At 52.6% G+C, this 27,864-nt stretch overlaps 8 protein-coding genes across 8 annotated transcripts; 3 read left to right on the forward strand and 5 right to left on the reverse strand.

Moving 5' to 3' along the window:
* Nucleotides 1-434: 434 nt before the first annotated feature.
* AYL99_02733 (hypothetical protein) lies at nucleotides 435-1,141 on the forward strand (the record flags this gene model as incomplete). Its single annotated transcript, XM_018834249.1, has 3 exons — nucleotides 435-614; nucleotides 684-919; nucleotides 985-1,141. 3 exons carry the CDS (start codon nucleotides 435-437, stop codon nucleotides 1,139-1,141), a joined length of 573 nt encoding a protein of 190 aa, XP_018696873.1.
* A 216-nt stretch (nucleotides 1,142-1,357) lies between these two features.
* On the reverse strand, nucleotides 1,358-2,404 carry AYL99_02734 (YjeF family domain-containing protein; the record flags this gene model as incomplete). Its single annotated transcript, XM_018834250.1, has 1 exon — nucleotides 1,358-2,404. One exon carries the CDS (start codon nucleotides 2,402-2,404, stop codon nucleotides 1,358-1,360), a length of 1,047 nt encoding a protein of 348 aa, XP_018696874.1.
* Nucleotides 2,405-2,917: 513 nt separating this feature from the next.
* On the reverse strand, nucleotides 2,918-3,916 carry AYL99_02735 (hypothetical protein; the record flags this gene model as incomplete). Its single annotated transcript, XM_018834251.1, has 1 exon — nucleotides 2,918-3,916. One exon carries the CDS (start codon nucleotides 3,914-3,916, stop codon nucleotides 2,918-2,920), a length of 999 nt encoding a protein of 332 aa, XP_018696875.1.
* Nucleotides 3,917-4,902: 986 nt separating this feature from the next.
* AYL99_02736 (hypothetical protein) lies at nucleotides 4,903-5,373 on the forward strand (the record flags this gene model as incomplete). The annotated part of the gene is made up of 1 exon (XM_018834252.1): nucleotides 4,903-5,373. One exon carries the CDS (start codon nucleotides 4,903-4,905, stop codon nucleotides 5,371-5,373), a length of 471 nt encoding a protein of 156 aa, XP_018696876.1.
* A 363-nt stretch (nucleotides 5,374-5,736) lies between these two features.
* AYL99_02737 (hypothetical protein) lies at nucleotides 5,737-6,339 on the reverse strand (the record flags this gene model as incomplete). The annotated part of the gene is made up of 2 exons (XM_018834253.1): nucleotides 5,737-6,185; nucleotides 6,240-6,339. 2 exons carry the CDS (start codon nucleotides 6,337-6,339, stop codon nucleotides 5,737-5,739), a joined length of 549 nt encoding a protein of 182 aa, XP_018696877.1.
* A 6,215-nt stretch (nucleotides 6,340-12,554) lies between these two features.
* AYL99_02738 (plasma-membrane proton-efflux P-type ATPase) lies at nucleotides 12,555-15,726 on the reverse strand (the record flags this gene model as incomplete). The annotated part of the gene is made up of 4 exons (XM_018834254.1): nucleotides 12,555-12,562; nucleotides 12,622-14,968; nucleotides 15,023-15,246; nucleotides 15,306-15,726. The coding sequence occupies 4 exons, from the start codon at nucleotides 15,724-15,726 to the stop codon at nucleotides 12,555-12,557; spliced, it is 3,000 nt and encodes a 999-aa protein (XP_018696878.1).
* Nucleotides 15,727-21,770: 6,044 nt separating this feature from the next.
* On the forward strand, nucleotides 21,771-23,082 carry AYL99_02739 (hypothetical protein; the record flags this gene model as incomplete). The annotated part of the gene is made up of 3 exons (XM_018834255.1): nucleotides 21,771-21,902; nucleotides 21,953-22,006; nucleotides 22,054-23,082. The coding sequence occupies 3 exons, from the start codon at nucleotides 21,771-21,773 to the stop codon at nucleotides 23,080-23,082; spliced, it is 1,215 nt and encodes a 404-aa protein (XP_018696879.1).
* Nucleotides 23,083-24,568: 1,486 nt separating this feature from the next.
* Nucleotides 24,569-26,128, reverse strand: AYL99_02740 (hypothetical protein; the record flags this gene model as incomplete). The annotated part of the gene is made up of 1 exon (XM_018834256.1): nucleotides 24,569-26,128. One exon carries the CDS (start codon nucleotides 26,126-26,128, stop codon nucleotides 24,569-24,571), a length of 1,560 nt encoding a protein of 519 aa, XP_018696880.1.
* Between the last annotated feature and the right edge of the window lie 1,736 nt (nucleotides 26,129-27,864).

Raw genomic sequence — 27,864 nt, forward strand, 5'->3', positions numbered from 1 at the left:
TCATTTGAGTCATAAACACTTAACTCTGGGAAGCAAGGTCAGTATCAGGAGCTGCGCTCGTCTCAAGACTGGGCGTCAACGGCTGCAGGACAGGAGCTTGCTGCCCGACTAAGGTGACGACAAGTCAGTCTGGAGCACTCCACATAATCAACAAGACTGCATAAACCAAAGTGCCCTCGCTTCTTGAACCCGGCACGTTGATAGGACGCTGCTCACTCGAGACCACATCGTGTCCAAGTACGATTGGTGTGGAAAGTGGGAGGATGTTGAGATTGGACGTATGAGGGCCGGATAAATTGGCGGGCCGAATTTTCTTGGCGCCGTGTAGCTCGGTCAGTATAACCGCAGTTTGACGGCCGGTTGAACATGAAGTACTGTACATTGCAGAACAGTTCCCTCGTGACCCCATTTCCGTCGCTGCAGCATACACAATCATGTCTTTTGTCTCTCGAGGGGCGAGAGCTGCAGCTCGTCCCTTGAGGCGTGCTATCCAGCAACGTCCGCAACGAAGATTTGCTGGACACGAAGCTGGCCACGGTCATGGAGATGCACATCATCATTCTGGGGAGAGCGCTCTCCACGTCGCGGGTGGATCGGGACATGAAGGATTCGGCGTGAGCAAGAAATCTCCTACAGAAAGTTGAAGGGGGCGGTACAAGGACTGACACTTCTCGGGGGAACAGAGGGGATTCTACATTGCCATTGGCTCCGTACCTTTTGCGATACTCGTCTACTCGATCGCCAGCTCCCCCGGAGACAATGCCCTGACCCGTCTTGTGCGGCAATATGATGCTGGCAGAGAGGTGCTGTTGAGAAAAGATGCGATACATACAACCATGATGGAGCAGGCCGCGGCAGACAGACAATTGTTCGCTGCAACGCCGACAGATCCTGCCGGCCCTCCTCTTCGACTTCCAGAGTATGTAGACCTCTCCACACCTGGATCTCATTCTTGTATCAATTTCACTGACCCAGCTTTCTTAGATCTTTCAACTTCGGTTCACCCTGGAACGTGTCTGCTGGACAAGGCACCGCAGATCTCTCTGCATTGGCAAAGTACTATGAGGGGAGGCATAAAGAAGTGGAACAAGAGAGGGTAGAGAGGCTGAAGAAACAGAAGGGTTCCGTTTACGATGTGTAAGCTACTGGGACTACTCGGGAGCTTTTGGCCGTGGCATTGTATATAGAGAATAAGGGCTATTCGAGCCTGACGTGGCTGTCTCAAGTCCACGGACATGCAAGTGGCCGTAGGCAACGAAACACCATCAATTGATTGTTATCTTCTGTCCCCATATTTACTGCGGGATTTCGGCTGTGTTTCTACATACATGTGTCTGATTCAACTACCCAGACCGCTTCACAGATTCTGTTTCGGCACCTGGCTTGGGCTCGGCTCCCCAATGAGGGTCAAGAATGATTCATGCACCTCTTCCGTAAGGTCGCTCGCCTGCAGACTTCTCTGGTTCTTCACGAAAGCTCTCCGTGAACACTCTCTCGTGATGGCGCTGCCGCCAAACGCCGCCAGCAAGAGCGTTTCCTCTCGGCTCATCTCCTCACCAATGTCCCAGAGCTTCTCATGATAGGCTTCTCGCCAAGCAAGTAACGTACCTAACGAACCCGTCAAGGTATCACCCTGTCCACCGGAGCGTTTCAGACCACCTTGGAACTCGGAGATGGTGGTGTCAATACCTTGTGATATGTAGTCGACTGGCCCTTTCTGAATAATGCACACCCCACCGAGTATCTTGGAGAGTTCCTGGCATGCCTTCTCCGGATCTCCAGTGTTCTTATCCATGCCCACCGACTTGGCCAGACGGCCAAACTCAATCACATTGGGGGTCAGAATGCATTCCTTGTGTCCTCTGATCAAATCCGGGTCTGTCTGAACTAGCAGGAGGGCATCTGCGTCGAGCACCATAGGGACGGGGGGGTTATGCTTCTTCGCAGCGGCAATGACCGCTTTGACCTGCTTTTGCGTCACAACATCTCTTCCCAAGCCGGGTCCAATGACCAGCACATGCAGCCTGGGCAACATGTCTAGTATTGGTTTGGCGAGCTCTTCTCCCGAGGGTTCCTGCTCTTTCTGTGCCTGAGTTATGGACGCTGTAGATCTGAGGATCGGTGACACCATCAGATTTGGCGAGTATGACTTGATTGTCGGGGCTGCTGAAGGCTCGCAGAAGACGTAGGACATGTCACAGCCCAGCCGTGCAGATGCCATGGCAGAGAAGTAGGGTGCGCCCGTGTAGTCTGCACTGCCGCCGATGACAGCGACCCGACCAAGCTGACCTTTGTGGAATCTCTCCAACATTGGCGGCACCAGTTTGTGGACTTTGCCCAGCATTGCACGCGCCGCGGCGGACATGTTGATCGCAGAGCTGGGATCTTCTGAGTTCGGACTCATTTGGTGAGAGGGGGTTAATGTAGGGACAGGGACAGGAGAGCGTTTGAACTGCTTTGAAGCTATGCAAAGCTATGCGAAGCACCTGGGAGGGGATATGCAATCGAGTGATATCAACTGGGATGAATTCATCGCATGTTTTCCCCAATTTACTGGATGGAGTGATGTCACGAAATGGGGACGGATGCAGACTCCGAAGCAAGCAAAAGGACCTGGCAAGTTGGCTAATTCTTGTTTCTATACCCACGAGTTCAATGGCAAATGAGAGCAGGGACTATTCTGTTTGATATCTGTCAAAAAAATCTTCACGCCGGAGAGCATGTTCACGCAATGGACAAGGAATTGCCAGACTGCGTTGCCATGTACAGAACTGATTGGTGGGCTTCGGAGTAAACACTGCCGAGCACCTTGTCTCTATGTATACCTCTCTTTTATATGGATTTTGTCTCAGAGAAGCAAGTTTCGCCACTAATAGCCACCCCTCACTGCTGTCCACCATGGTGTCCCTTGCCCACATCAAGCCGCTGTAGCTACCTCGATGTAATGGCCCGCGAGGCTCACAATCTGCTCCTCAAAATTCTTGAACTTGATGCCGAAGACTTCCTCGGTCTTGCTTGCATCAAATGGCATAGGCAATGAAGTTTGACTGCCCCCGAGAGGAAATACACCTTTCTCCACAGCCTCAGGGAAATGTCTCTTGACAATATCGATGGCATCGTCCCACTTGACGCCATTCACGTCGTAGTTGACCCCAAAGTTCTGGTTGCCTTGGACCTTGGGACCTAATGAGGCAATATGGACATACGCCACATCATCAATGTGACATGTAGCTGCCGGCATTCCATTGGGATTTTGTCTTCCCAGGAGCGGAGTAAATGCAAGGGCATTGGAGCCAGCGATAACGGCTTCGGGAGTAGTTGCAAGCTCGTTCTTGCCGATGACGAATGTAGGCATGATGTTGATCACGGCGAAATGGGGATTTTCCTTGCTGATGAACTCTCGGGTGCGGTTGTAGGCGAGCTTCTTGCTGGCCACATAAGCCGCGAAATCGTGAGGATATGGGCCTTGGGGGTCTGGTTCGACGTGGTCGGAGGTGTAAACTTGCGAGTTGTCGTCAGGAGAAATAGCCGCCACGGAGGAGGTGATGACGACTCGTTTGATCGAGGGCACTTTCAGAGCCGACCGCAGAATGCTAAGCGTGCCCCTGATGGCAGGTTGGATGATGTTGGCCTCGACATCGTCGGAAGGTCGTGGCAAAGGCGACGCAATGTGGACGATGTAATCCGCACCCTTGACGACCTCGTCAAAGGCACCCTCCTTCTCGATGTTCGGGACGATGACAAAGGAAAGTTGATCAAGGTATGGCTGAGTAGACTTGGCACCCCTAATCTCAGCAACTTTGCTCTCAGATCGAACGGCAGCCCGAACTCTGTAGCCTTTGGAAAGAGCCTCAATCAATGTTCGGTAACCCACATGACCAGTGCTTCCGGTCAGAAGTATGAGCTCGGCAGCCATTTGGGAGGGTTTGTCTTTGCGAAGAGCGCTGTAGAATTTGGATTGATACGTGTATCAAATGCTTTGAGTCTGTCCTTGGGAGTGTCTTGGGGTCAGAAGAGGAATGTCAGAGCACACATGCCTGGTCTTTTATAGTCTTCTCAGCATAATCCGCAACATGAGCCCCTAGCCCCCATCCTTTCGATTATCACTATTTCCGATGTAGCGAGAATCCGCATACACGAGGTATTTCCCCCTGGACGAAGATGTATTGAGTAATCATAGTATTTGTCGATGTTCTAGGGTCTTTGCTACGTGTTTTGCGAGTCCGCGACGACAGGGAGGAGCTGTATCAGGAAAAGGTCTAGGAACCCAGATAATGGCCCAGTCACATTAATCCAGGACTTAGCCCGGATAGGTGTTTAAACGATGCATATCGATGATCCATTTTACCCGTTTGCGACATAGTGTTTACTCATCGGGAACGGAAGGAGACAGCAGTTTGTAACCAAGAAGGTAAAGGTTAATTACCACCAATCACATGCCTCAATTCCTCCAGCTGCTTGGCGCCAGCCCTTTATGTCAGCCGCGAGTAAAAATCATACCGGTGATGGTGACACCTCACCTAGAATTACGTCCGAGTAGGATCTTACGAGTATGGCCGGCTCCCCTCGTATTTCTTTATTGACATCGTCCCGCCTTTCGTCCGTTACACACTGAACTCACCGACTTCTTTGCGGCACAAACCAACCAATTAGTTCTTTGCTTACGTGTCGCAACCGCAAGACCACCGGCTCTGTTGTCGTTTCTCTCCTAACCTCACGACCCGTGTCAGTCGCCGCCTTTGCCTTTGCAATCTTCCCTCATTGATTGGCTCCCCCATCCTCTTTTGAATACTCAACACACACAAGGCCGAGGGGCTGCCGTAGTTGCGGAAGAGTGGCGTCACCTCTGTGCCCATTGACGACACGCTTGCCATATTCGTTGTTACACCTTCATCGGCCACAATGATTCAGGAATGGGAGATAGCCCGGCTGAAGGTTTTCCACGCTGCCCATTTCTCCGGTCAACCAATCCCCGACCTGATTGCTCGTCCACACAACCCCGTCGGCCAGTCCGAGTCCAGCCCTGACGTTGACACTGGCAATGACAACCAGGACGACGGTGTGCTGGGTTATTACGAAGATGGCGCCGAACGAACATTAACAGATGGACAGATCAAGATGTTCCGCCACTCCGAAATCCAGCGGCTGCTGAGTGAGAGAAGAACAGCCAAGGCAAAGGAAGAGGCGAAGACAAAGACGAAAGAAAGCAGCGACGGCCGTGAACCGAGAAAGCGGCGATTCGAGGACGAGCCGGCAACAACCCATCTCAATATCGACTCCTTGACCTACGATGAAGAGCCAGATACACAGGCAACATCAACATCAGTTGGAAAGACGTTCTTGTGGCCAATCCTCGGACAGGATCCAAAATGACTTCCGTGCAATGTCACACTCTTCTCTTTCCTCCTTCCCCCCGCCTCTGTATGACAAATGCTGGTTAGCATGTCCCTGTTACTTTATCAACCGTGGCAACATACGCCATGGTGGCAGATCTCAAAAGATAACTGGGTATGTGAAAAATGCTCTTTTTTTGTCCTTATCCTATGTGATGAACTTTGTATCATCCTTAGCCTGAGGTGGGCGCTGGAAGCAGTCTCGGCCTTGCTTGATGATTGCTTTCGAGAATGTATCCCACTCTGCTGAATCAATCTTCTCTCTGATCATGGTTTCTCCGTGTGATAGTGATCCTGAAGTCAATCCAGGTTGCCACTAACTGTCTGACTACAGGCTGCCCGCTTATGTTCTGCGACGAGTAGACCTCTTGGATGACTGCGAAGATCCGCCCTTACGCTTGGCCGGTGCTTTGGCTTGAGGCTCCTCCTGCCTCCTGTTATTGCTTGTGTCCCTTGGCTCGGTTTGCTCCTCGGGGCCATTTGGCTGTTGTGGTTCATCAAAACCTGGGCCATCGCCTGCTTGGGTTCCAAAGGACAGGGATGCCTGCGAACCTCCACCAGACCCCTGACGGTGGAACGGCGGGGTTGCCATCCTGGCAGGAAAACACAGGGTAAGGCGGCAGTCTCGCTCGTATACATCGGCAAGGTTAGGCTGCGTGTCGACACCTGATCTCTCGCTGCCATCACTTCCGCTGCTATCGTTGCTGTTGTTATTTCTGTTGTGGCGCACAGGCTGTTCGGTGTTACCGGCGTCGGCGTCGCTTGGCTCAACTGAAGCTTGTCTCGAGCATGCTGCGAACAACTGTCAACTTCAACAGCCAAAAGAATGGACAAATTTTCACCTACCACGGGACCATTCCTCCGAGTCGCTCCCGTCCTTCGCTGCGAGGGACTGCATTGGGTCTTCTTTATCACAGTCTCCCATGCTCGCTTGGTGATCAGTCATTGCAGGCGCAGCAGAAGAAGGTGTATCTGAACAGAATGTCTGCTTGCTGTGAAAATGAAATGGTGGAAAGAATGGCTGCTGCGGCCGGACAACTCGTCTTATATATTCAAGAAAGAAAAGTTAATTTTCCCAGGCTCTCAAACATCCCTCTCGAACAAGGAACCCGACGGAAGGATTTTAGGAAGGCTGTACCAATTTCCGCTCATTTGACCGTCGACCCTCACCGCTACATTGCAGTAGGATAAGAGGTGACCACGTTTTACCAGTGGGCTTGGAGGAAATAGCAACAAGGCGCGACCCCTTCAGGGGCTTGCTTACCCTACTGCATCTTTCGCAGCGCCCGGTGCCTCACAGGGTGAATTACAGCCATGCATATTTCCTCACACATATTTCTTGGGATGCCTGCACCATGGCACCTAGTAAGATGAGGGCTTGGGTCACAGAAGAAAATCCACGGCTTTGAAGGGCCCATCTCGTGATCACGCTACCGTCGGTGCCTGACGAGGTTGAATCACTCCCCACTCTTGTGGAACCAGAGCAGAGCGTTCCCTCCATCACAGCAGCCCTCGGCCTATCACCTCAGGCTTCGTTTTTGCAGGAGGCTATGGCGTTGGCGTAAGGCGGTCGTTCGGATTTATTCACGCTTCTTACATGCAACAGATTTTCAAGAAAAGGTCTGGGGATCATTCCCGGCTGGCTGGCAACGGCCGCTTGCTGAGGATTTCAGAACCTGCAGGAGACATGGCGCATACGAAAGACGGGACATACCACTTGCTTTGCTTCCTCTGTCTAGGACTTCGTGCGCTGTCTGTGTTGTTCTACCATGCCACCTCAGGCGACCCAATGCACTTCTTCCGCAAGAGACTAACCAGGGCCTGTTACTAGAGGATGGTGAATATCTGTGACGAGATTGGTCGGGTTGAGGCTGTCTCTTTGTTGGCGGTCGCGGCTCCATCGGCAACGACGCCATGACTTTTCTCGCCTCGACGGGCGTCCGGGTGGCTCGAGAATATTCCACGCTACAATTCCTGTAGGACCATGAGGCGGGCCACTTTCGATGGCAAACTCTTGCAAGGTCGTTTTGGCCGCGATATGGACAGCTGTCTGGCAAAGCGCCAATCCTGGCTTGACCATGGCCTTCAACAGGTCACGATCGCGTTTCCATGACTCCTCGCTCAACCCGCCAGAGATACGATATCATTACCACGGAAAGTGAAGTTCCAACGAGTCTTGGTGGCATCACGTACCCTTGTTCTTCGCTATGGAAAGAACTAGAGGCGGGGAATGGTTGACGCTCCGAATGCGTCCAGCGAAAGTTGAACAAGACTCGTGTGATGGTAAACACGCCCCTTTTTCACAATCGGCGACTAGTGCACACCCCCCCGTCCTTCCCCGTGTAATGGCATCAAGCGCCTCGAGTCAGTCGGGACGACCCGTGCATGTCTCATGCCCAATTTGAATCTCTCGACTGAAGGGGGTATGGACAAGAAACGGAGGAACGCCGCAAGTTAGTGAACTGGGATGTTATATGCGTCACTGATTGGTATCCTTGAGCCCTCGACAGTTACATTGACTCCTATCCTCCCTGGTGCCTGGCTCGCTGTCCACTGCTGCATGATTTCCAAGTAATGGTGGAATGGCTGGGTGAGCACGACGGCTCAGGACCATGCATATGGCGCAGACTCCGTCGACCCAGCGGGCCACCTAACGAGTGCATGGCTGGGGCAAAAAGTGTTTGTCCCTTTCAGCACAGCCTGCTTACCACCTCCGCTCCCTGCATGGCTGGGATGAACAGCAAGCCTGGTCTGCGTGTTATGTTGACCCTGCTGGTGGAAATTTGGGAGTACCCTCTGCTTCAAGGACGGAACCTCCCTTTCGGATCGTTACCCGGAGGACCACTCAATGAATGGTTTTTTCTCCGTGCCTGTCAATATCACTGGGGCGCTACACCATTCCAGGTATTTTCTGCAGACTCCAGTAACCGCTGCGACACCTGCTGGCCGCCTAGTCCAGCTCCGCAACACCCGAGTGATTCAGCCCATCTCATTTCATCACATCGAGAAGACATGGCCTCCCTTCGCACCTTTGTGCCAGGCTGAGGCAGATTACGGCACATCCCTGCTCATTGTCGACCCGCTGCATTCTCGAAAGTGGACACTTTCCCTGACGCGACAATGGAGATTGTGTTTTGTTCTCAAGAATAGTGACAGCCCAAGGACAACAACTACAACAACAACACTTTCGGGCAGGCAGAGCGTTTTGCTGCTTCACTGCAGTCGTCTACGACTTGAGAAAGACAGGAACCAAAGCCACCCAGTTGAGTTTCTTGTCCACGAGATGATTCCTTTGTGCTTGATACGTGATTTCGAGTCCCCGAGTCTTACAAACCTTCCTGAATATAGTACTGGAATTCGCTCTCCCTTGACTCCAGGCATCAGCATCACCATGTGCTGTTAACTCTGGGGGCATGCAATCTATCCTCTCCCGAGCCCTGATCTGCCCCGTCCCTACACGTGGGTATTGCATCCTGCTACAGACTTCACCTGTCTTAGCATTCACTTCACTCCGATCCTTACTACCTCGTCACCGCGATCCTCCCATAGGGGAATTCAAATTCTCCACAAAGACACTAGAGCAATACGATACTGAGATTTGGAAATCTTGGATGGTGCAGCAAAAAAAAAAAGAAGAGGAAGGAGCAGAATAGAATAGGAGGCTTGATCTCGCCGGCATCCCAGATCGAACCAGGGGCGACTGTGTTTTCTCACATCAAAGCTGATGAAACTTTGAGTATGAGAAACAGTGATGCTACCGCTACACCAACCCGGTGGTCTTATTTTGATCTTATCTTTGTGAGTTGTGGCTCAAGAATGTGAGATTTCTGATCATATACCCTGGATTTGGAAGGGGGTTTGTTGTTGCTGGACGAGCGGAGTCTAGGGCTTCGCTGCACCAGGAACCCTTTGTTTGTCCCTGTCTCTCCTCCTTGAGGACTTCTGTTCTTTGCTGTATGTTCCCGTGTGGCTCAAGCTGGTGTCGATGTAATTGTGCAATCAACGATGGTAAGCACCCCTGAACAACTTCCACTGCGGCCTTCTCTACTAAGATAGCATACACAGCTCAATATGGCGATTGAAGCAACAACTCTCGACTGAGAGTGCGCTCTCCTTGCCACGGTAGAAGAGACAGCTCCTTTCCTCGGACACACGATCCCGTTTGCCTTCCTCATGTGTGCCATCTCATAACAGGCCAGTCCCCGGCACTCTTGATCTCTCCACCCGAATTTAAACCCCTCGGGGTCTGGAATTGACGCGCGAGGAGGAGAATCGGCGGAAAGAGCAGGGAGGATGCCACTGAGGAGGTCTGTTTAAAACTACGGAACAGCGTTACGAAGTGGGCGACAAGAACACCAATGGCTCTCCTGGAGCGTGATTTCGATGGTCTAGAGAGACCTTGACAGGTCTGTGTATCGCCCCTTATAACGAGAACGACAAGGCTGCAATATCAACCCAGCCGAGCCTGTTTGATACCGGCCTCAAACTAGTCCCCTGAAGGAGCCATCTCCACCGCCCCATACACGCTAAACTAATATCCTCTTGGACAAGATCCGGCTTGTCTAGCTATGGCAGCTGCATGCTTAATGAGGTGTCTTCGCTGTCCAATCGAGCGACCTCAGAAGGACCATCTCAGTACGAGGAGTAGCCCATAACATTGGACAGAACTTAGTCCTCTGTGGAAGCTGCATCATTCGCTGGACACGGATGCAGCATCACGCATGGTTTCCAAAGATGCTGCTGTCTTATATTCGAGCTGACGCGTTGTCTATGCATGCAGAGTCGAGACCAGGGCCCCAAGCTTCGCGCTCTGAATGCCACAAAGGAATGCGTTTCTCTGCAAATGATCTCCAACTCAACCCCAAGATTGACAATTTCCGGTCAGATATTGGGCATTGACATGTCAACATCCGCCAATGAGTCACCTCAGGCTTTCTTCTGTTGTGAGAGACTACTGCCTATTGCCCTTGGGCATCAACACTGTGGAACCCAACGACCAAACAAAGTGCTACAATGTTCGAGGCTCTTCGGCATTGACAATGTTGAAAAATGAGGTGACGCGGCCCCCTTCATTACTACTATTCCTGATTCATTTCATTGTATGCGTGTTTATTTTTATGCTTCGATTTGTTTACTCTTCGCTCGACATCTCAATGTCGTGTCATTTGATGTTGGGCCGGAACGAGTCGTGCAAGGCTGCCGCTCGATACGAGGCTGAATGTTCCGCCCCAAAAGGGGGGGGCCGAGTTGGCCCTGTGCCACTTCAGGAAAGCCAGGCGAATGACTTGCAGACGATAGCTCGATACGGTAAAGCATCAAAGGAGGGTCAAGAGACCAACGGTCCTCGGAGGGGATCGATCAGGTCGCTCTCGCTCCGTGGACTCTCAGTGGCTATCCAACGGATCTGACAGGAGAGAGATGAGGGGCTCCAGCCATGTGGTCCTATCCAATACCTGCCTTCCCGATCTTCGCCTCGATTTTCCTCTCCGCTCCGCTTGCCACGCAGTCTTGGGCCTCCTCACAGGGTCTTTCCGTCGGGTGCCTTGCAGGTGTGCCGAGACGTTCCTGGTTCCTGGTTCCTGGGCGAGAAGGAGGTGAGCGGAGTCTCGCACGGGGATGACCGGAAGCTGGCGCCCGCCTCGACATGATGAGATAGATACTGATGCTACCTTGGCCGGTGGCGCGAGGCTGGATTCCTCCTCATCTCCTTGCCACCTTGCCTAGTCTCCCACCTTCCCGTCGCTCGCTCGTGGAAGAGGGAGTTGAATGTTCAGGGGACAGGCGAGGGCGCTTTTTGTCTGGGTGGGAGCCTACAATCCCGTGGAGTCGTGACGACCCTACCTGCTCTGATGGTACATAGGAGGATAAAGGGGTGGGAACTGTGAGACTCGATGGCCCATGCCATTCCTGTCCTTCTTCCCATCCCTATCTGATGCGGGACGTGCATGTGCGTTACAGGGCAATCATGCCCTCCCGTGGTTATCTTTCCTGTCCCGTTTGCTGCTCCGAGGCTTGGTTGGAGAGTGGTATTCCGTACCATTCTGTATATAGCATTCGATCCATCTATCGATCATTCATTCACTCCCATTTCCATTCCTCCATGATTGATCCCGACGACGACCTTCCTCAAAGGAGCGAGCCCCAGCCCCGACTCGACCCTGTGGAATTCCAACATAAATTTGATATCGCAACAACCCAGGGTGTCGAGTCCATCGATCTGCATCAGACAACTCACTCTCTCTCTCTCTCTCTCTCTCACACACACACACCTAAGTGTCGTGAGTCTCTACAATATCGTCGCCCTCGCCCTCACCCTCACCCTCACCCTCGCCATAGGTCTTAATCTTATCTACCAGATTGATTCACAATGACATGCTATTCGTACATGACCAGTTCTAGTGGGATGGGTAGATGGATGGTTTTCAAAGACAGTGTTGATGGTGATGGTGTTTGAATCTGTGATCTATTCCGTCGCCACACGCCTCTATCGGCGTCCACGTTGACGCCAACGTCAAGACACGTTGGGGAAAGGCACTGAGTTACGGGGGACAATGAGAAACAGACTAACGAAACGAACAAAACACAAAAGACCGACCAAAAATTGTAACTAGTAATTTCAGGTCCTCGTGAGCCAGAATGGCGTTTTCGAGACAAAGCTACATACAGACAATAAGAGCACAGAAGTCGAGAGTGAAAGAAAGTGTAGGACTGCTGGGATAGACAGACGGACGGATTGACGAGAAGCTGGCTTTTGAGACAAACACAGATCTTGGTTGCGACGACAGCAGCTTCGAAGGTAGAACTGACCCCTGCTGAGTGTGTCTGTCTGTCTCTGTCTGTCTTGTGTCTGGCTGACTTTGCTTTCTTTTTTTTCCCAGTGTTTTTTGTTGGTCTCTTTGTTCTTTTTCTTCAATGTGTGTGTGCTGCGGAAGGCATACATATGTCATGTTTTGTTCCGGTTGGATGGATAGTTTCCATTGCGTTTTTGTTCATTCCACACACAACACAATCCCATTTGTAGCTTGCACGAACCCATTAGCTCAGATTATGAAATTAACAGAGAAGATGATTTCTTCTGTGCATTGCGACACCATCCTCCACCCCATTTTCAGTGCCAGTCGCGAATTATCTTCATATCCCCCGATCTTCAACACTCTACATCTATTCCTCTGTAAAACAGTTAGTCACGGATCTATGATGTTAAAGGGGGCATCGAATTAGAACTCACCTTCTTCCTCTCCAGTGGCTTTGCTGCCCAATACCCATTTCGACTTGCCGTGTACATCGGTCTCGTGCTCAAGAGCAACACGGCTAAGGTGGGAGATGATGTTCTCCATGGTCGTATCGGCGTGGCTGCGAGTGGCGCGGCCAAGGTTGTCGATCCATTTCAAGCTGGTCAAAACGAAGTAGACGATAGCAACCACAATCGTGACACCGATCGAGTAGCCCCAGATGACGACCACGGTGACAATCGAAGTATCGCGGCTGTACGAATCCTGGGTGAAGTGGTCGTGGGGGATGGTGAAGAGTTCGTCCTTGCCACCGGCGAGCCAGCCAAAGACACAGAACAGGGTGGAGAGGACGTCGACACCGAAGATAGCGCCAACCAGCTTCCAAGATGGCCAAGTCTGGCCACCGCGAGTGACGAAGATGAGCCAGTTTTCGACCAGGGAGACTTGGAGGAAGAGCATAAGCTGGACGTTGCCAAAGTTCTGGACAAGACCACCAGAGGGCAGGAAGAAAGAACCTCGGATGACCCAGGTGGAAATAGCTAGAAGGAAGCCAAGGAAGACCGAAATCACCCAGATCTTGGGCAACTGCCATTCGACAGGTCGCTGTTCGTAGTGAGCGTTATCGTAGGCGACAGCAATGGTGGCCAAATCGGCGAACAGGGCCAAGAACACGACCAAGTCAGTTCTGATGGTTTCGTTGATGATGATCATGGAGGTGGTCAAGTACAGTTCCAAGTGCAAGCAGAGAGCGATACGGTATTGCACGTAGGCTTTCATTCTCTGGAAAATTTGACGGGCGACCTTGATGGCATCGACAATGGTGCTGAGACCGGGAGCCAAGAAAACGATATCAGCGGCGGCTTGGGCAGCTTCCGTGGCACCTTCGACAGCGATACCGCAGTCAGACTTCTTCAATGAGGGAGCATCGTTGACACCATCGCCAGTCATGGCGGTCAAATGGCCACGTTGCTGCAGCATCTCGACGACCTGGTATTTGTGCTCAGGGAACACCTCGGCGAAACCATCAGCCTTCTCCACAAGGTCGTACTGGGTAGAACCGGCAACACCACCAGCAATGAGACGCTGAGAGTTGTAAACTTTGGTACCGAGAGCGAGAAGCTTGCAGGTTTCCTTGGCGATGGCGATGGCGTCACCAGTCAACATTTTGACGCTGAGACCGAGATTCTGGGCTTCCAAGATGGTGTGGGCGGTATCCTCACGAGGAGGGTCGAACATGGGCAACATGCCAATGACTTTCCAGGGCTCGTCTCCGCGCTTGGAGGCAACACCGAGAGATCGGAAACCACGGCGGGCAAAGTCGGCAGCAGTGTCACGGTAGTGCTTAGCGGTGGCCTCATCACACTCCGCAATGGACAGGACAGCTTTCGGCGCACCCTTGCAGAAAGACCATTTCTCGCCCTTGAGCGTGCAGACGGTGGTGATACGCTTGGAGACGGGATCGAAGGGCATGAATTTCTCGGTCTTCCAGCCTTGTTGCAGAATCTCACGGGCCTTGGGGTACCTCTTGAGGGTCAGGATGGTAATCTTGTCAATAGGATCAAGAGCCTTCAAGTTGTGCGAGGACGCCAGGGCGGCAGAGGCCATCAGCCAGTTGACATCTTCACCCTCGGCGACATAGGGCTCACGAATGGTCAGTTGGTTGGCGGTCAAAGTACCAGTCTTATCGGAGCAGAGCACATCGACACCGGCCAGCGACTCGATGGCAGTGAGCTTCTGCACAATGGCCTTCTGCTTGGCAAGATAAGCAGCTCCAACGGCCAGGGTGGTGGTGGTGACGACGGGCAGACCGACTGGGACACCGATGATGAGAAGGATAAGAGCGTAGTGAAGCAAGTTGACGGAGCTGTGCTCGGGGGTGGCAATGGGGATGTTGTGGAAGAAACCACCAATCCATGCGGCCAGGATGAAGAAGACGACCAAGACGAGCAGAGCTGTACCGATGGAGTCCATGACGGCCTTGAAGTGACCTTGGTCGGTAGCACCCTGGACGAGAGACGCGGTCTTGCCGACAAAAGAGCCACGAGCAGATTCAGTGACGACGGCATAGGCCTTTCCTCGCTTACAGCCGGTGGTGTAGTAGCAGATATCACCCATGTACTTGTCCACGGCCAGAGACTCTCCAGTGATGGCAGACTGGTCGGTAGCGACAATGGAATGACCAATGTGGTGCTCCTCGTCGTCATCGGAGTCGGTGTGATTCTTGGAGTGGTATCCTTCAGGATCGCTGACCATCTCCTTGTATTCTTCAAAGCCGGCCGGGTTGTCGAAGTCGCAGATCAGCCGGCATTCACCGGCAACGACGGAACCTTCCTCGAGAATGAGCTGTGAGAGCAATGTCAGTCGGATTCGGTCGGAAACGCGTCGCCAGAAACTTACAATATCACCAGGTACCAGTTCGCGAGCCTTGATTTCTTGGATTTGGCCGTCACGGACGACCTCAGCCTTCATAGCAATGTCACCTTTCAAGCTGGCGACGACGTCGGCAGCTTGCTTTTCCTGATACCAACCGACGATGGCGTTCAACATCAGGATACCGATGATGACACCGAGGTCGATCCAGTCACGCAAACCAGCAGCGAGCAGGACAGCAAGCTCCATGACTACAATGGCGTTAGAAATCTGGTCACCACACGCGGAGGGAAAACCGGCGGGACTGTACCGTAGAGAATGGGGCCTCTGAAGTAGCCGATGAACTTGAGAAACATGTTCTCCTTCTCGGTTGTCAACTCGTTGTAGCCAGTTTTTCTTCGTCGGTTCTCGACCTCAGCGGAGGTCAGACCTGTCTTGATGTCGGTGTTGAGCCATTCCTCAGGGACCTCATAGAGTTCGCCTGGTCCACCGGAGATGCCAAACATTCTCTTGTAGAAGGGCATCTTCTTCTGTTTCGTGGCATCGCCGACATCGTCACCGGAGACCTGGGAGGGGGCTTTGGAGAAACGACGATCTCGGTAGGTGGAAATGTATCGGATGAGGTTGGCGTACTCGCCCTCATCTTTATCGGGATCCCATCCGTCGGCGAAGGAGATTCTCTCTCTCTTCGGGTCACCGTTCTCGAGGTCCTTGTTTTCCTTTTCCGCCATGGTTGACTGTATGGAGTGGAGAGGTTAGTATGCAGGAAAAGAAAACAAAGAAAGAGGAAGAAAAAAGGACGACGACAACAAGGTCAGGCGTGAAGACCAAGCTGGAGGAAGGAGAGGAACAGAAACTGGAGCTTGCAGCGTGCAACCCCTCTTTAAAGGTAAAAGCAGTTCACAAGATGCGAGCGAAAAAGAGCAGCAGCTTCTGATGGACCGTAACTCACCTCGACAGGTCCGCACGGATGCGAGTGTTGACTGGAGGGTTTGCAGGGAACCAGGGCTCCACCAGCGATCCGTCAAGCCGTAAAGCTGCGATAGCTCGGACAAGGTCCTAGGCGTGGAACCTGGTTGGCTGCTTAAGCTTTCCCTGAGCTTGAGGTCAGCGAGCATGCCGTGTGAGCCATTTGATAAGGGAAGAGTAAAAAGGCGAGAAGACGCGGTCGGGGCGGCGGTAATGAGACCTGTATGGCTGTACCGGAAAATACGCACAGTGGAAATTCTTTTCGGCAGACCGAGTTTTTTTTTGGGGCCGGCTAGCCCAACGCAGGCCAACAGACAGAGTTTGGGATGGGGTTTAGATCCTCACTGGTGAGTGGTGACGCCGACCTAAGCCAGAGGGTCCAGGATGGAGTTACTCAAAGGTTGCAAGGGTGTGTGGAATCAACCAAGAGGAGAGATTGAGATTGGTCCGGATTGATGAGGACCTGAGGGAACAGAGAACGAGTCGAGAACAGGAACCAAAGCAGAAGAACCTCCGCACTTGCTTATCTCAGTGAGGACCGGAGGAACAGTGACAGCAAGCAGCAGACATACGAGAAAGGAAGACATGCAATAATATCTGGTGCTTCGAGAGTGGCTTGAATGTAAATGATTTCAGGGCCCCTTAACCGGGCGCCCACCTGTATCTACCCACAGCCCGCCCGGAGAGGCTCAACTTTTCCGTTCACCCCCAAAAATGTGGTTTTGTTTTGTTGAGTATGGGCTCCGAGCGCCCCTACAGCGCCCCGGAAACCTCTGGCCTCAGGGAATGTGTATCTACCGTTCGGGGCTGTCAACCGCTTGCCGGTTAGCAAAAACGCCCAATGACGTGGGCTATGCAAGGAAGATGCAACAGGCACAGTCGGTTTGTTTCCCTTCTTCGTTCTTGCATCTTCATCCCACCACTCATGTTGTCGAAGATTGGTTTCGCACACACTATTACTGCATCTCTAAACCCAAGGGCTTGTGATAGCTGGGCAGCTACTTATCTCAACTTGGTAATAGGCGAATAGCTGCCCCAGAATCACACATCCCCCGTCCGTCGGACAGAGCCATGTATGAGCATGAGTCAGGATTCAGGGCAGCTCGTCTCCAATTGACCAGCACGATTACCTGAGCTGATTGCAATCTCGCTCCCTGCTGCTCTTCTGCTTCTGGCGGGACGGTGGGTTATTTGATCCCACACAGACCCCCGGGGTAAAAGGCTGTAGCTCTGTTCCCGCCGACGGTGCAGGATGTAGACGCGTTCACAGAGTCACTGTCCACGTACTCCGTCCTCTGTTCGAAGCACCAAAAGACCACATATGTGTGGAAGCTGACTTTGCGGGTTTACCCTACAACCCTGCGCGGGGGAACAGCGGTTGGTAGCTCGATTCTTCCTCCTTGGGGAGGCGCTGCGAGGACAAGTCCCTCCCACTACTACGGAGGGACTCGTACCCTCATTGTCTATTTGGAGCACTGTCACTCATCGCCGAAGTTCTGTAGGGGAGTGTGATGTTGTCTCACTTTCCATAGCCACCAAGTGTTTAGGCACCATGGCCCCTCGCCGCCGGGTTGGGATCGTCAGCACTGGAATTTTGATTTTGGTTCTATTCTCTTGACCGTGGTCAATCCATCCACGCCGCTGCGTTGATCATGGTGTTCGGCGGACGCTTCGGCAACGCCAACGAGGGTAATCGGGGATGATGGCATCTTGCAGCCAACTTCGCCATCTAGCATCTCGCAACGCCATCGACGATGCTGCAACTGCATGGACAAAGAATCCTTCCGGCCATCCTGGAGGGTGAGCGACGAAGGGCTGTGATTGTGTTGTGGCTTGCCCCCAAACCTGGTCCAGTGTCACCATTGTCGCTTACCATCTCAAACAGCCCGTCTCTCCCTCCCCGGGTGCAAGCTCGAAGAAGCATGCCTGAGTCCGGAAATATGGGCTGGCCCGGTGGCCCACGCTGACCTCATTACGTCGTATCCTTTCTTTTGGTCGTCACCGGTCCAGTAGGAAGCGGCGGCATTGGTCGGCAGCAGAATGGAGGGCCCGCCACCCAATCTAGCTGGCAACGGCTAGGAGTGGCATCGATCTCACCGTCGCCGTCATTTGAAAGGGCTTTATAGCCGTTCCAACGGTACTGCCATGTAACGCCAATTTACCATTACGTTCAAACGACGACATAAACCCATTGAACATTTTTTTGGAGGGCAAACAAACATCGGCCCCAGCTCGATGGCTTTCTCCGACATGGGCACCCCCAGCTCGCGGCAGAACTTAATGACCCATGACGCTCACTCAACCCTCCTCTGCGACCTCTGCCCTCCAGCAGGGCGGCTCGGCGCTTTGTGCGGCCATGCCACGCAGGCCTTTGCATTGGGGTTTCCGCTTGCCGTCATCGAAATTTGCTCCTCGTGCTTCCCAAAGCAGCAGCCATGCTATCCATTCCACAGATATCCGGCCGTGCCTAACCCGGCGATTATTCATCGCTCTCGCAGCCCGGACTGATCTTCACGTCGCGCCTCATTTGTCTAAGCGTTGGAGACTTCGCTCAACATGATTCAGATCCAGAATAAGCCTGTTCGTTCTGCCCTGGAAAGCCCCGACTCCGCGAGATGCGCTTTCTTCTTTTGCGAGATTCAAAACAAAGCCCAGGCCCACAGTTAGATTGACAAGCTTGAGGTAAATGAATTTCCACTACTGGCGCCAGGCGAGGCACAAGCGCTCGCTGCAGAGCGGGTTTTTGGTCCTAGTCGGGCCCCTAGATTGGAATGCCGAGCTCCTCCTATCACGGCCCATCAGGCTCTTTCCATGCGAACGGGGCAGCAGTGCTGGCCAATCCACTGGGCCCCGAAAAATTATTATCGACATATTTGGGGACAGTTGTAAACAACAGCAAATGACCGCAGAAATTGCGCCGACTGGGATCCTGCGGCTTGCAACGCTCAAATTCCCAAATAATGGAGGTTCTCGTATCTCTAGCTCGACCCTCCTCCAGCCCTGTTGCAACAAGCCTCCCCGGCTGTCGCGGTGGCTAGTGGTTGATCTCAATAATTGATAAGTACCTCGTACACTATCTGGCATCGTTTCCTCTCTGCAAAGCCGCGTCTGTCGGGTTGTCCCTGCCGGAGCCTCGGGTCGCGTGTTTCAGTGGATATCAAACCTGCCCAGATTGTCTGCGTCGAGATTTCCCTCATACTACTACGGAAGATTACTCGTGCCCTACACAAGGAGCCCACCAAAGCTACCCATCGATAGTGCTATGGGGGACAAGAGAGAGAGAGGGTGCCAAAGAGTTCGGCGTCCATTTTGCGCCGACGCGACAACATGGGGTTCCATTTGAGGCATTTTTGGCGGGCTTCTTGTACACTGGGCAAAAAGTCGGCGTTCCCATGCAAGCAGCGAACCATTAATTATTGTGGTTCTCGCACCCACTGGGAAAAAATTGGGCGCTGCCACCACTGCGTTTCAGAGTTGTTTACGGGCGCAACATCCGGCAATGCTTCCGACCGCCCCGGCAAGTGCCCCCGTTGAATATGGCTAGGTGGCCGCGCAGGCTCCCCTACCTGCACTGATATGTTTGAGGCATTTTCACCACCTGGGGCAGGCCTTGAGTTGAATGAAAGGGTAGGATTCGCAACACACTGTGAGTTCGTCAAGTGGCCCAAACTCGGACACAATGCTGGGTATTTGCGTGCGCATCAATCCTGTCGTGGGACCTGAGACGGGTGCAAGCTTCGACAAGCCTCAAGGGCCCCTCAGCTTGAGCACTTGCCAGCACAACAACCGAGAAGATTAGGATGGCCGACCGCCGGCATGCCAAATAATGCTGCTGCCACCGAAACCTCTTCCTGCCACGCCCGACTTCCTCTCCAAATCCCCAAATTATCGCAGTCTCGAAGGCTTTCGTCAGTGGGCATTCCCGGACATGCCCGCACCCCAAGGAAAAAAGGAATTTCGTTCTCGTATTTTCGCAATGGGTTCGGGTCGCATGGCAGAGCCCATCGACACACATGTCGGTACTTTGATTGTCGCTGCCGTCAGAAATGCGCCCGGAAAAAAGCAAGCATTCTTCGGCAAGTCATACCGATATCTTTGTGCAGCAAACGCATCGCGATTCACAGCGATTGTCACGCACCACGCCGCTATACCAAGGCACAACTGCAACTTGCTTTCTGGCTAACGAATCATGGTCTCAGTGAACCCAGACTTGATGCGCAATTGTCTTTCAGCTACGGGATGCATGGATATTCAAGAAACCTTCCCCGGTGGAAGGATACCCCATGGGAGGATCAGCACAGTTGATGATGCTGACGCTGTTCCCATCAAAGTCGTTTGCTCAAATGACGTTGTAGGCGTCGGCAAGGGAGCAGGGGTAGCTTCCATGAAAGGGTTGACTCTTCACACCACCCCTCGAGGTGCTTGCCACCGTGTCGCTGCAAGAGCACTGAATGAGGTAAGATTTTCCACCCCGCATCTCAATCGGCCGTCTTAGACAGCTCTAGCGGAGAAGGCCCGAATGGGTGGCAATGATGCTGTTGACGGCATAGCGAAAACAAGTTGAACAGCCAGGGACTGCGATCAGCCTTTGTGACTAAAACTTCGGTTGCATTCGTGTGATGCATGGATGCAGGATAGGATGTGGAAGGCGAGGAAGCTCAACGGGCTGCAGGGAGCAGCGGGTGGTAGAGAGTTTGAGATTTGCACCACCATGTGTCCACAAGGTACCCACGAAGAGCTGTGTCGAGGGACGAACGCGGGGCTGGTGATCGAATCGAATGATAGTCGGGTAGAATTGCCGACAAAATCTCAACGTCGACTGATGCACTTTTGTTAAATGCGACAATCCTGGGTATCAGCGGTGTCGGCTAAGTTGGACATGAAACGGTCCTCTGGACGTCGAGTCCAAAGAGGAACCCCGTCACGTGCGATCTAGGACTTCCGTGGGTATCAGAAGGAACGTGACAGAGAATTGACTGTATAGACCAGTGCCGCTAATTGAGGAGGATTGGGCTCTGTCCACGATTTTGCCCTTGGCTGCTGAAGAGGAGTGCATGGGCAGTGAGTGACTCCCTGCCTACTAGGTACTGTGTTACATTCAGATGATATTGGATCTGGCGCTATCAAATGCAACTTGCCGGGGACAGCGTGAGTCGCGACAAGCCATATGAACCGGCAGAAAGCAGCAAGCAGCGGCAAGAGATGAAGAGAACAGGAATGGGATTTGGACAATATGGCCATGGCCACGGTTTCATTGGCATACCCCTTGAGTTCTACATTGTTAATGGACCCCTACTCCTCTTTTCCCCTTTGGAAGCCAGAACTGGGAAGATGAACGGTAAAAGGGATCAGGCTGAGGCAGGAGCTGCATTGCACGCAACCAACTCAATGCACATTGCAAACACATTGTACCAGACCCAGTCTCCAGGTCCAGCGCGGTGCCTTCCTCAGATGCATTTGTTGAGCGTTGTTGAGCCTTGACGACGCGTTCCTTCCCCCTCAACAACTGCTGAGCGTGACGTTCTGCCTGCCCACGTTCCTTCCTCACCACCAGACTGCTGCTCAACATCTTGAACAGTCCTTTTCTCTCATCTTCACCTCATTTCTTTCTTTCTACACGAGCTTCACCTTCACTGCTTCATTTCCCCTCTCTACACCCACAAGCAGCAAACATCTTGCTTCTTGCTTCATCTTATTCCGATCCCAAGTTCACCTCCATCTCAGTGCTGTGTCTTTCGAATCCTGTCTCACGATGTGGCTTTACGCAATCGTCCTCCTGGCAATGGCCCTTCCGGGTTTTTCCAACATGGTTGCTCTGTCATCTTCGCAAGCAATGAGCCAGTCTTCCAATTGCACTCTCACTTTCATTGCTTCTCAACCTCCCCAATTGGGTCCCACCAGCACAGTCTACCAGGCAATCATGACGACCTTCCAATACGTGAGGCACCTCCGGTCTCTGGGATCTTGAGAGAATACTGACAAGAGCAGGCTGTGGATTGCAACATCTGCACTGTCACCAACATTCCAAGCGCTGAAATTCAAGTGAGACTCATGTTATTACCCATGTTGATCCCTACTAACTCCTGCAGGGTCCTTTCACCACCAGATCGACCAGCTCAATGCTCACGGTTACTGAGATCCAATGCATCCCTGAAGGCACAGCCAGCACCAGAATGCACCATATTGCCCCCTCTCCTACCGCGAGCTGGAACCAAATGGAAGATCTCAAGAAGTCACATATCAGTCGCCGTTCTGATCAAGCTACGGAAGCAGCTCTTGCGGACCTGGCAAGTAGCTTCGCTAACGCTCTTCCTCCGGATGTCTCCCTGCTCTCTGGTGGTCTGAGGGACGAGTTCACCGACATTGCATCTGCCATGTTTGCACTGAGCATTTGTGACTCTGGCATGAACCTCAGTGAAGCATGTGGTCAACTGAACACTGACCTCGTTGCATACCAACTGTATCAGTCATGGTATGCTCCCAACAATGTCAAGTCCATCGTTTGCTTCTGCGCTTCATATGGCTACGACTTCGACACCACCCGTCAACAGTTGTATGCTAGTCTTTACGCTGCTCTTATCGGCATTCTCGCTGCTGCTGATATCACCACTGATCGGGGTCAAATTTGTGATACCCTCAGCCTCTTCAATCGGACAGGTCCTTCTTTGGGCATCGACATCCAACAGTATCATGACCTTGTCTGCAGCAACATCCCTCCTCCCACGCCAACCTATCCCCCCTGGTATGGACCGACTTCCTGGCCTCCATATGCCAGCAACAACATGACCAGCTTGGGTAGTCCAACCTCCTGGGCGCCCAATACGACCATCTCAGGAACCGGCGGCCCTAGCTGGACTGGAGTCAACAACCGTACTACTTGGGGGCCACCCGTCTCATACACCGGCACCATTGGTAGTGATTGGTCTATCACCATCAACACTCAGACCAACTGGACCGAAACAACACCGACGGGGACTGGTGCAGCGTCTGACATAGCTACAGCAGGATCCAACGACACCATGACTGCTGCGCATACGCCACGAGGGATCAACGCCATGCCATTCTATCCCGCGATCACCACTCCGACACCACATTCGGGATTGTTCAAGCGATACTAGCTGCACAGACCTAGGTGTGGTAATCGTGTTCAGCAGGACGCCGGCGGAAGTGCAAGCCAATGCCGCACTGATCAAAGACATGAAGCAACATCAGATAGATTAAAGATGGAGTGACACGGGATGTGGTTGTCACTGAGAACAACTGACACACTGAAAACATTGTATGATAGAGCTTTCCGAGGGAAAATGCGCTGCACAGATCATAGCACTCAGTATGCTAGTGTTGATAATGTAACAATACAGATCTCGTTGTCAATGTCTGCCTTCCTTGCTTCATCATACGTGGTCACTGTTCGTCACTAACCTGAAACAAAGATTTCTCGAGATGGGTGTCGACGACCACATTGCGTGTGCCGCACCATTCATACGAGGTCCGAAGGCGGTGTCGACTGCTAAGTATTGAGAGCCCGTCGCAAGGCCGCCGCTCCTCTTGAAAAGCGAACGGCTCAGGGGCGGATGCTGGGTATGATTGCTCCCTCTGAGAAACAAGGACTTACTCCGGCATAGCGGCGTAGCGGCGACGGAGTATTAACGTATACGAGGTAGAGGAATGATCAAGAACTCGCCTTAGATCGAAAGGTTGCTGGGCAGTAGAAATGGTTCTTCTCTGTTGATCAACTTTTCCTTCGCTAGGTACCCTCTCTCTCTGTGTGTGTAGCTAACGCCCGCCGGGATTCTATTCTGATTTTCTTTTCATTTTCAAATTGATACATTCCCATTGCAATCATGTGTCTGCATGCCAGATCATCGCTCATAACCCATTTGCCCTCATGCACAGGGGATCGCCGTTTGATCGACGTCTACCGCAACATGTTGTCGTCCATCAGGGGTCCATATCTCTTTGCTCAAGTAGCAACCATATCGCACGCGCAAGAAACAATAAAAGATGGAAAGTGCAAGGAAAAGTTTGATGGTCATCACCAACTGGATGGCCTGAAGAAAAAAAATGATTTGATGGTCATATACAATCATGATTTCCATCCCACACCAGACACCGACGCTAGAACGCTGACAGCAACAGTGATATGCTGGAGTATTGGTAAGTGCATGACGGAGATGAGCTGATGTGAACCATCATACATATGTGCCAGGACTGTAATATCGATCAATGAGAGCCTCGTGGCGACCAGGATCTGCACGTGCCGTAATAGGTGGCTCCTGACATCCAGATCGGTCAACAGGGCCCATGAACGAATGATCTGTTTCCAACTCCACGAGAGTATGAGACGCATCTCAGCTGCTGCCCGCTTTGGTGAGAGGCCGTGCACGACGTCTTTTCGAGACTGGGGACCGTTTCCCATATTCCGAGGATCCGAAGAAAAGGCTGACCACCAAATTGGCCACGAGGCTCGGAACACGGAAATGGTAGCCACCTGCGCATATTTCTCTCACCTCGGCTCTTTAAATAGAGCGAGAGACCGCTGACAATCGCCACAATGGGCCGATTCATATATAGGTCCTTCCTGCAGGATTTGTCCCAGTCAGATCACATCGGCAGGACGACACTCCTCCTAGGCTGTCTCTGGATGATTGGATCGTCGGGATGAAGTGAGCTCATCGAACTGAAAGGACCGAGCCCATCTCTGTCTTGGAAGACTCGATTCAAGCTCATGGCGGCTTTCGTGTACAGAACATCAATGGCCTTCTGGTCGCGGAACGGGTTGGGTGACTTGTCCCACGCATGAGGCACACGAGGAATTGTCTTGTGGTCGATTCGCTTGCCCAGTGCGTCGAGCCGTTCGGCGAACAATTGACCTTCGCGCAAGAGCATATCCCACTCGCACAGCCACATCTGGATATCGCGTGGAAGGCCATCACGGATCATTTCGTCGGGCGCCAAAGCCGGGGAGGCGTAAGGACTGCAGTGGTCGCCGTGCATATCCGGGGCGGGTAGGTAGGAAAAGTCGAACAAGTCGGTGAAGGTCTTGGAAAGACATTTCTTGGGATTGCGCGACTCCCTAATCTTGCGTGACCGGGACATGGTCCAATCTAACAGCGGATACCAAGCCACGATAGAGCGGATTTGGAGAGGGGTTCCTGTCTTTGGGCGCACTAGGTTCGAAGTGGACAGAACAGAGCCCGAGGGTACAGGTGTGAGGAAATGGTTGAATTCGTGGTGGTGGTCGTCGTGGTCGGTCACATATGTACCATATGTGTCGGCGGTGTCCGCACTGTGTGCGGTCATGGGTCTTGAACGAGTCTTCTCCAACCCGTTCATTCTTCGATGGTATGCGAGACGCAAAGGAGCCGAGAAGGCAAGGTTTGCACCTGCAGAAAAGCCAGAAAGCGCAATGTTGGTTTGGTCGATGTGCAGTTCCTCTGCGTTTTCGCCGATGAAGACAAGTGCTTCAACACAGTCGTCGACCGGGGTAGGGAAAGGGTGTTCAGGAGCTCGTCGATAATTGACGCTGACGAAAATACAGTTTGTATGCTGCAGAACAACTCGGGCCCAATACCGGTCATCTTGTGCATCACCCAAGCAGAACCCACCGCCGTGAAAGTTGACGACCGCGGGAAACCGGTGCGAGGGATCTCGTTGCAAGATCTCATCGTATATTGGAGGAAGATAGAAATAGAGCTCGATCGGCTCAGTCTCTGTCTCAATGCCCCATTTGAAGGCTGGTTTTGCAGGACGAGGCCACGCCCAGCTATGAAAGTACATGCCCAGCATCTCCAGGCCTCTCCACCACTTTGCTTTGATCGTCAACCATTTCCTAGATGGTATATCCTTCGCAGAAAGATGGTGAGACATAGACCGAGGTCTCATGGAAAACTGACGCTCCTCCTCTTCACTGGAAAATGTATTCGAGAACACTTCGCTCAGCAGGTGCTCGGGAGGCTCGAGAGAGTGTCCGTTCGGGGCGCTGGTGGTGTCGGTGAAAGTGACCGCATGACTCTTTGGCGAAGCAAAGTCCTGGGCCTCAATGTTGGCTGCTGGAGGTTCTGCTTCTGGTTCTGTCTCTCCGTGAGGTTTGGTTTCGCTCATTGGAATCTCTTCGCCTGGTGGCGTCATATTGTAGTGGGAGGGTGAAGGCGTCCGAGGCATGATGGCGAAGTGCTTGCAAGACAGGTGTATCGTAGAACAAGAACATCGAAGAGTAAGAGGGAATACGGTTGTAATGTAGAGAGCAGCAGTAGCGAGTTCGACGTTCCCGATCCTTCACTTGATCAAATATCGGACCGGAAAATTCAAAAAGGGCTCATTGATAATGGGAACGTAATAAGAGAGGGGAGGGACGCGCAGATGGCGGCGCAGTAATGTTAGGCCGGTGACCTGGGTGGTATCAAAGTCGCGAGGTGCTCGTAGATTTGACTGGTTGGGGAAATCGATGCGTATACGCAGTAATGAAGGTTGAGTCGACCAGATGGTGGCTTGCAGCGTGATAGAGGGATGATGAAATGCTCTAACTCACAGGCGGCTGGCTTGCGAAATCCAGAAGGTTTCATTCAGGTCCCTGGGCAAATGTGCTTATCGGAGGAGTCTATCATGATGCGTGGTGGCAGTGTGGCTGTGGGCTGAGCATGTTGCAGGAAGTCTGGAACCCCGAAACGTCTAGCTGAACAGGTCCTGAGGGCCTACTAGCCCTTGGGTGATACCAGACAGGAGACCGTGGGGACCCATCAGGGCCCTCAGCACCACCTGGAGGGTGTGGCCGGGAAAATTCCAGGCGAATAATAAAGAGGCCCTCGGGCCTCACCCCGCCCCAGAGAAAGCCGTTTAGGCGATCTTAGGCAGTAACCTTCCCTTAATTGAATTTGCCTCAAGACAAGTTGCTTGAATTCCCCCAGAAACCAAGTATGACAGAGAGGGGCCACTACTGTAGCCGAGTACAGTCTACGGCATCGTCCTGTTGATATCTACATAGTCTCCGCGACAACCAGGCTACGAGATCCTCATACGACAGGGTTTCGCTATGTGTAAGCCTCGAGGCGGCCATTGGTCGGCGTCCGACTTGCTGTTTGGAGAAGGCTGGCCGGACTACCTACAGTACACCTCCTCCTTCTGCAATTCCATCAGCTCCGGGCGCCGGACATGGTACTTGCCTCGTATCATATTACTCGTTTTCACCCTGTGTATGCATATGCTATGCTGCCCCTTTTCTTCAGATGGAGCCTCAAGGGTGGTCCTCGGGAGACTGACTGACCCATCTGTCCGTCCACTTGTTGTGGCCCCGGCCACCTCAGTTTGACATGGCCCGAGTAAGCCGGGTCTCCATATCAGATCATAGAGTAAGAGTTGCGAGAAGATCAGTCAAGGCCAACCGATCAGAGGAGTAGAGCTTTCTTGTCCCGTCTGTTTAACTCCCTTCCGTATGTGGTGCGATTTCCGAGTACGCAGGTTTCATTCCCCGCGCAAACACATATGTATATCGACACTCCCCTGCGCGGCTGCATTCCTGCTCTTCTCTTCGCTACTGCCCTTCTTCCCAGTACCATGACACCTCAGATTCATGTGAGAACCCAGCCCCCACAGGCGAGGTCTTAGTCGCCTCAGTAATCACAAAGAGAGGAGAAGGAAAGGGCTCGCAGACAGTATCACGTGATGGAGGCCAGGATGTCGTTCACCGCAAGGCTCGCCGTGTCTGGCACGGGGTTTGCTTGAGAGCTCCTCTGGCCCCCTTTTGCCTCGTGGAAAACAAAACGGAAAGGACGCCTCTGAGTCATTGACAGGCCAAGATGGGTTGACTGACAGTCAGAGGGGACTTATCTCAGCAAGAACCAAATGAAGGAAACGGTGTCGGGAGTTGGAGTTGATCACAGACAACGCTGCAGCCGCAACAA

This window comes from Fonsecaea erecta (assembly GCF_001651985.1).
Source record: "Fonsecaea erecta strain CBS 125763 chromosome Unknown Scaff2, whole genome shotgun sequence".
Taxonomy (NCBI): Eukaryota; Fungi; Ascomycota; class Eurotiomycetes; order Chaetothyriales; family Herpotrichiellaceae; genus Fonsecaea; species Fonsecaea erecta.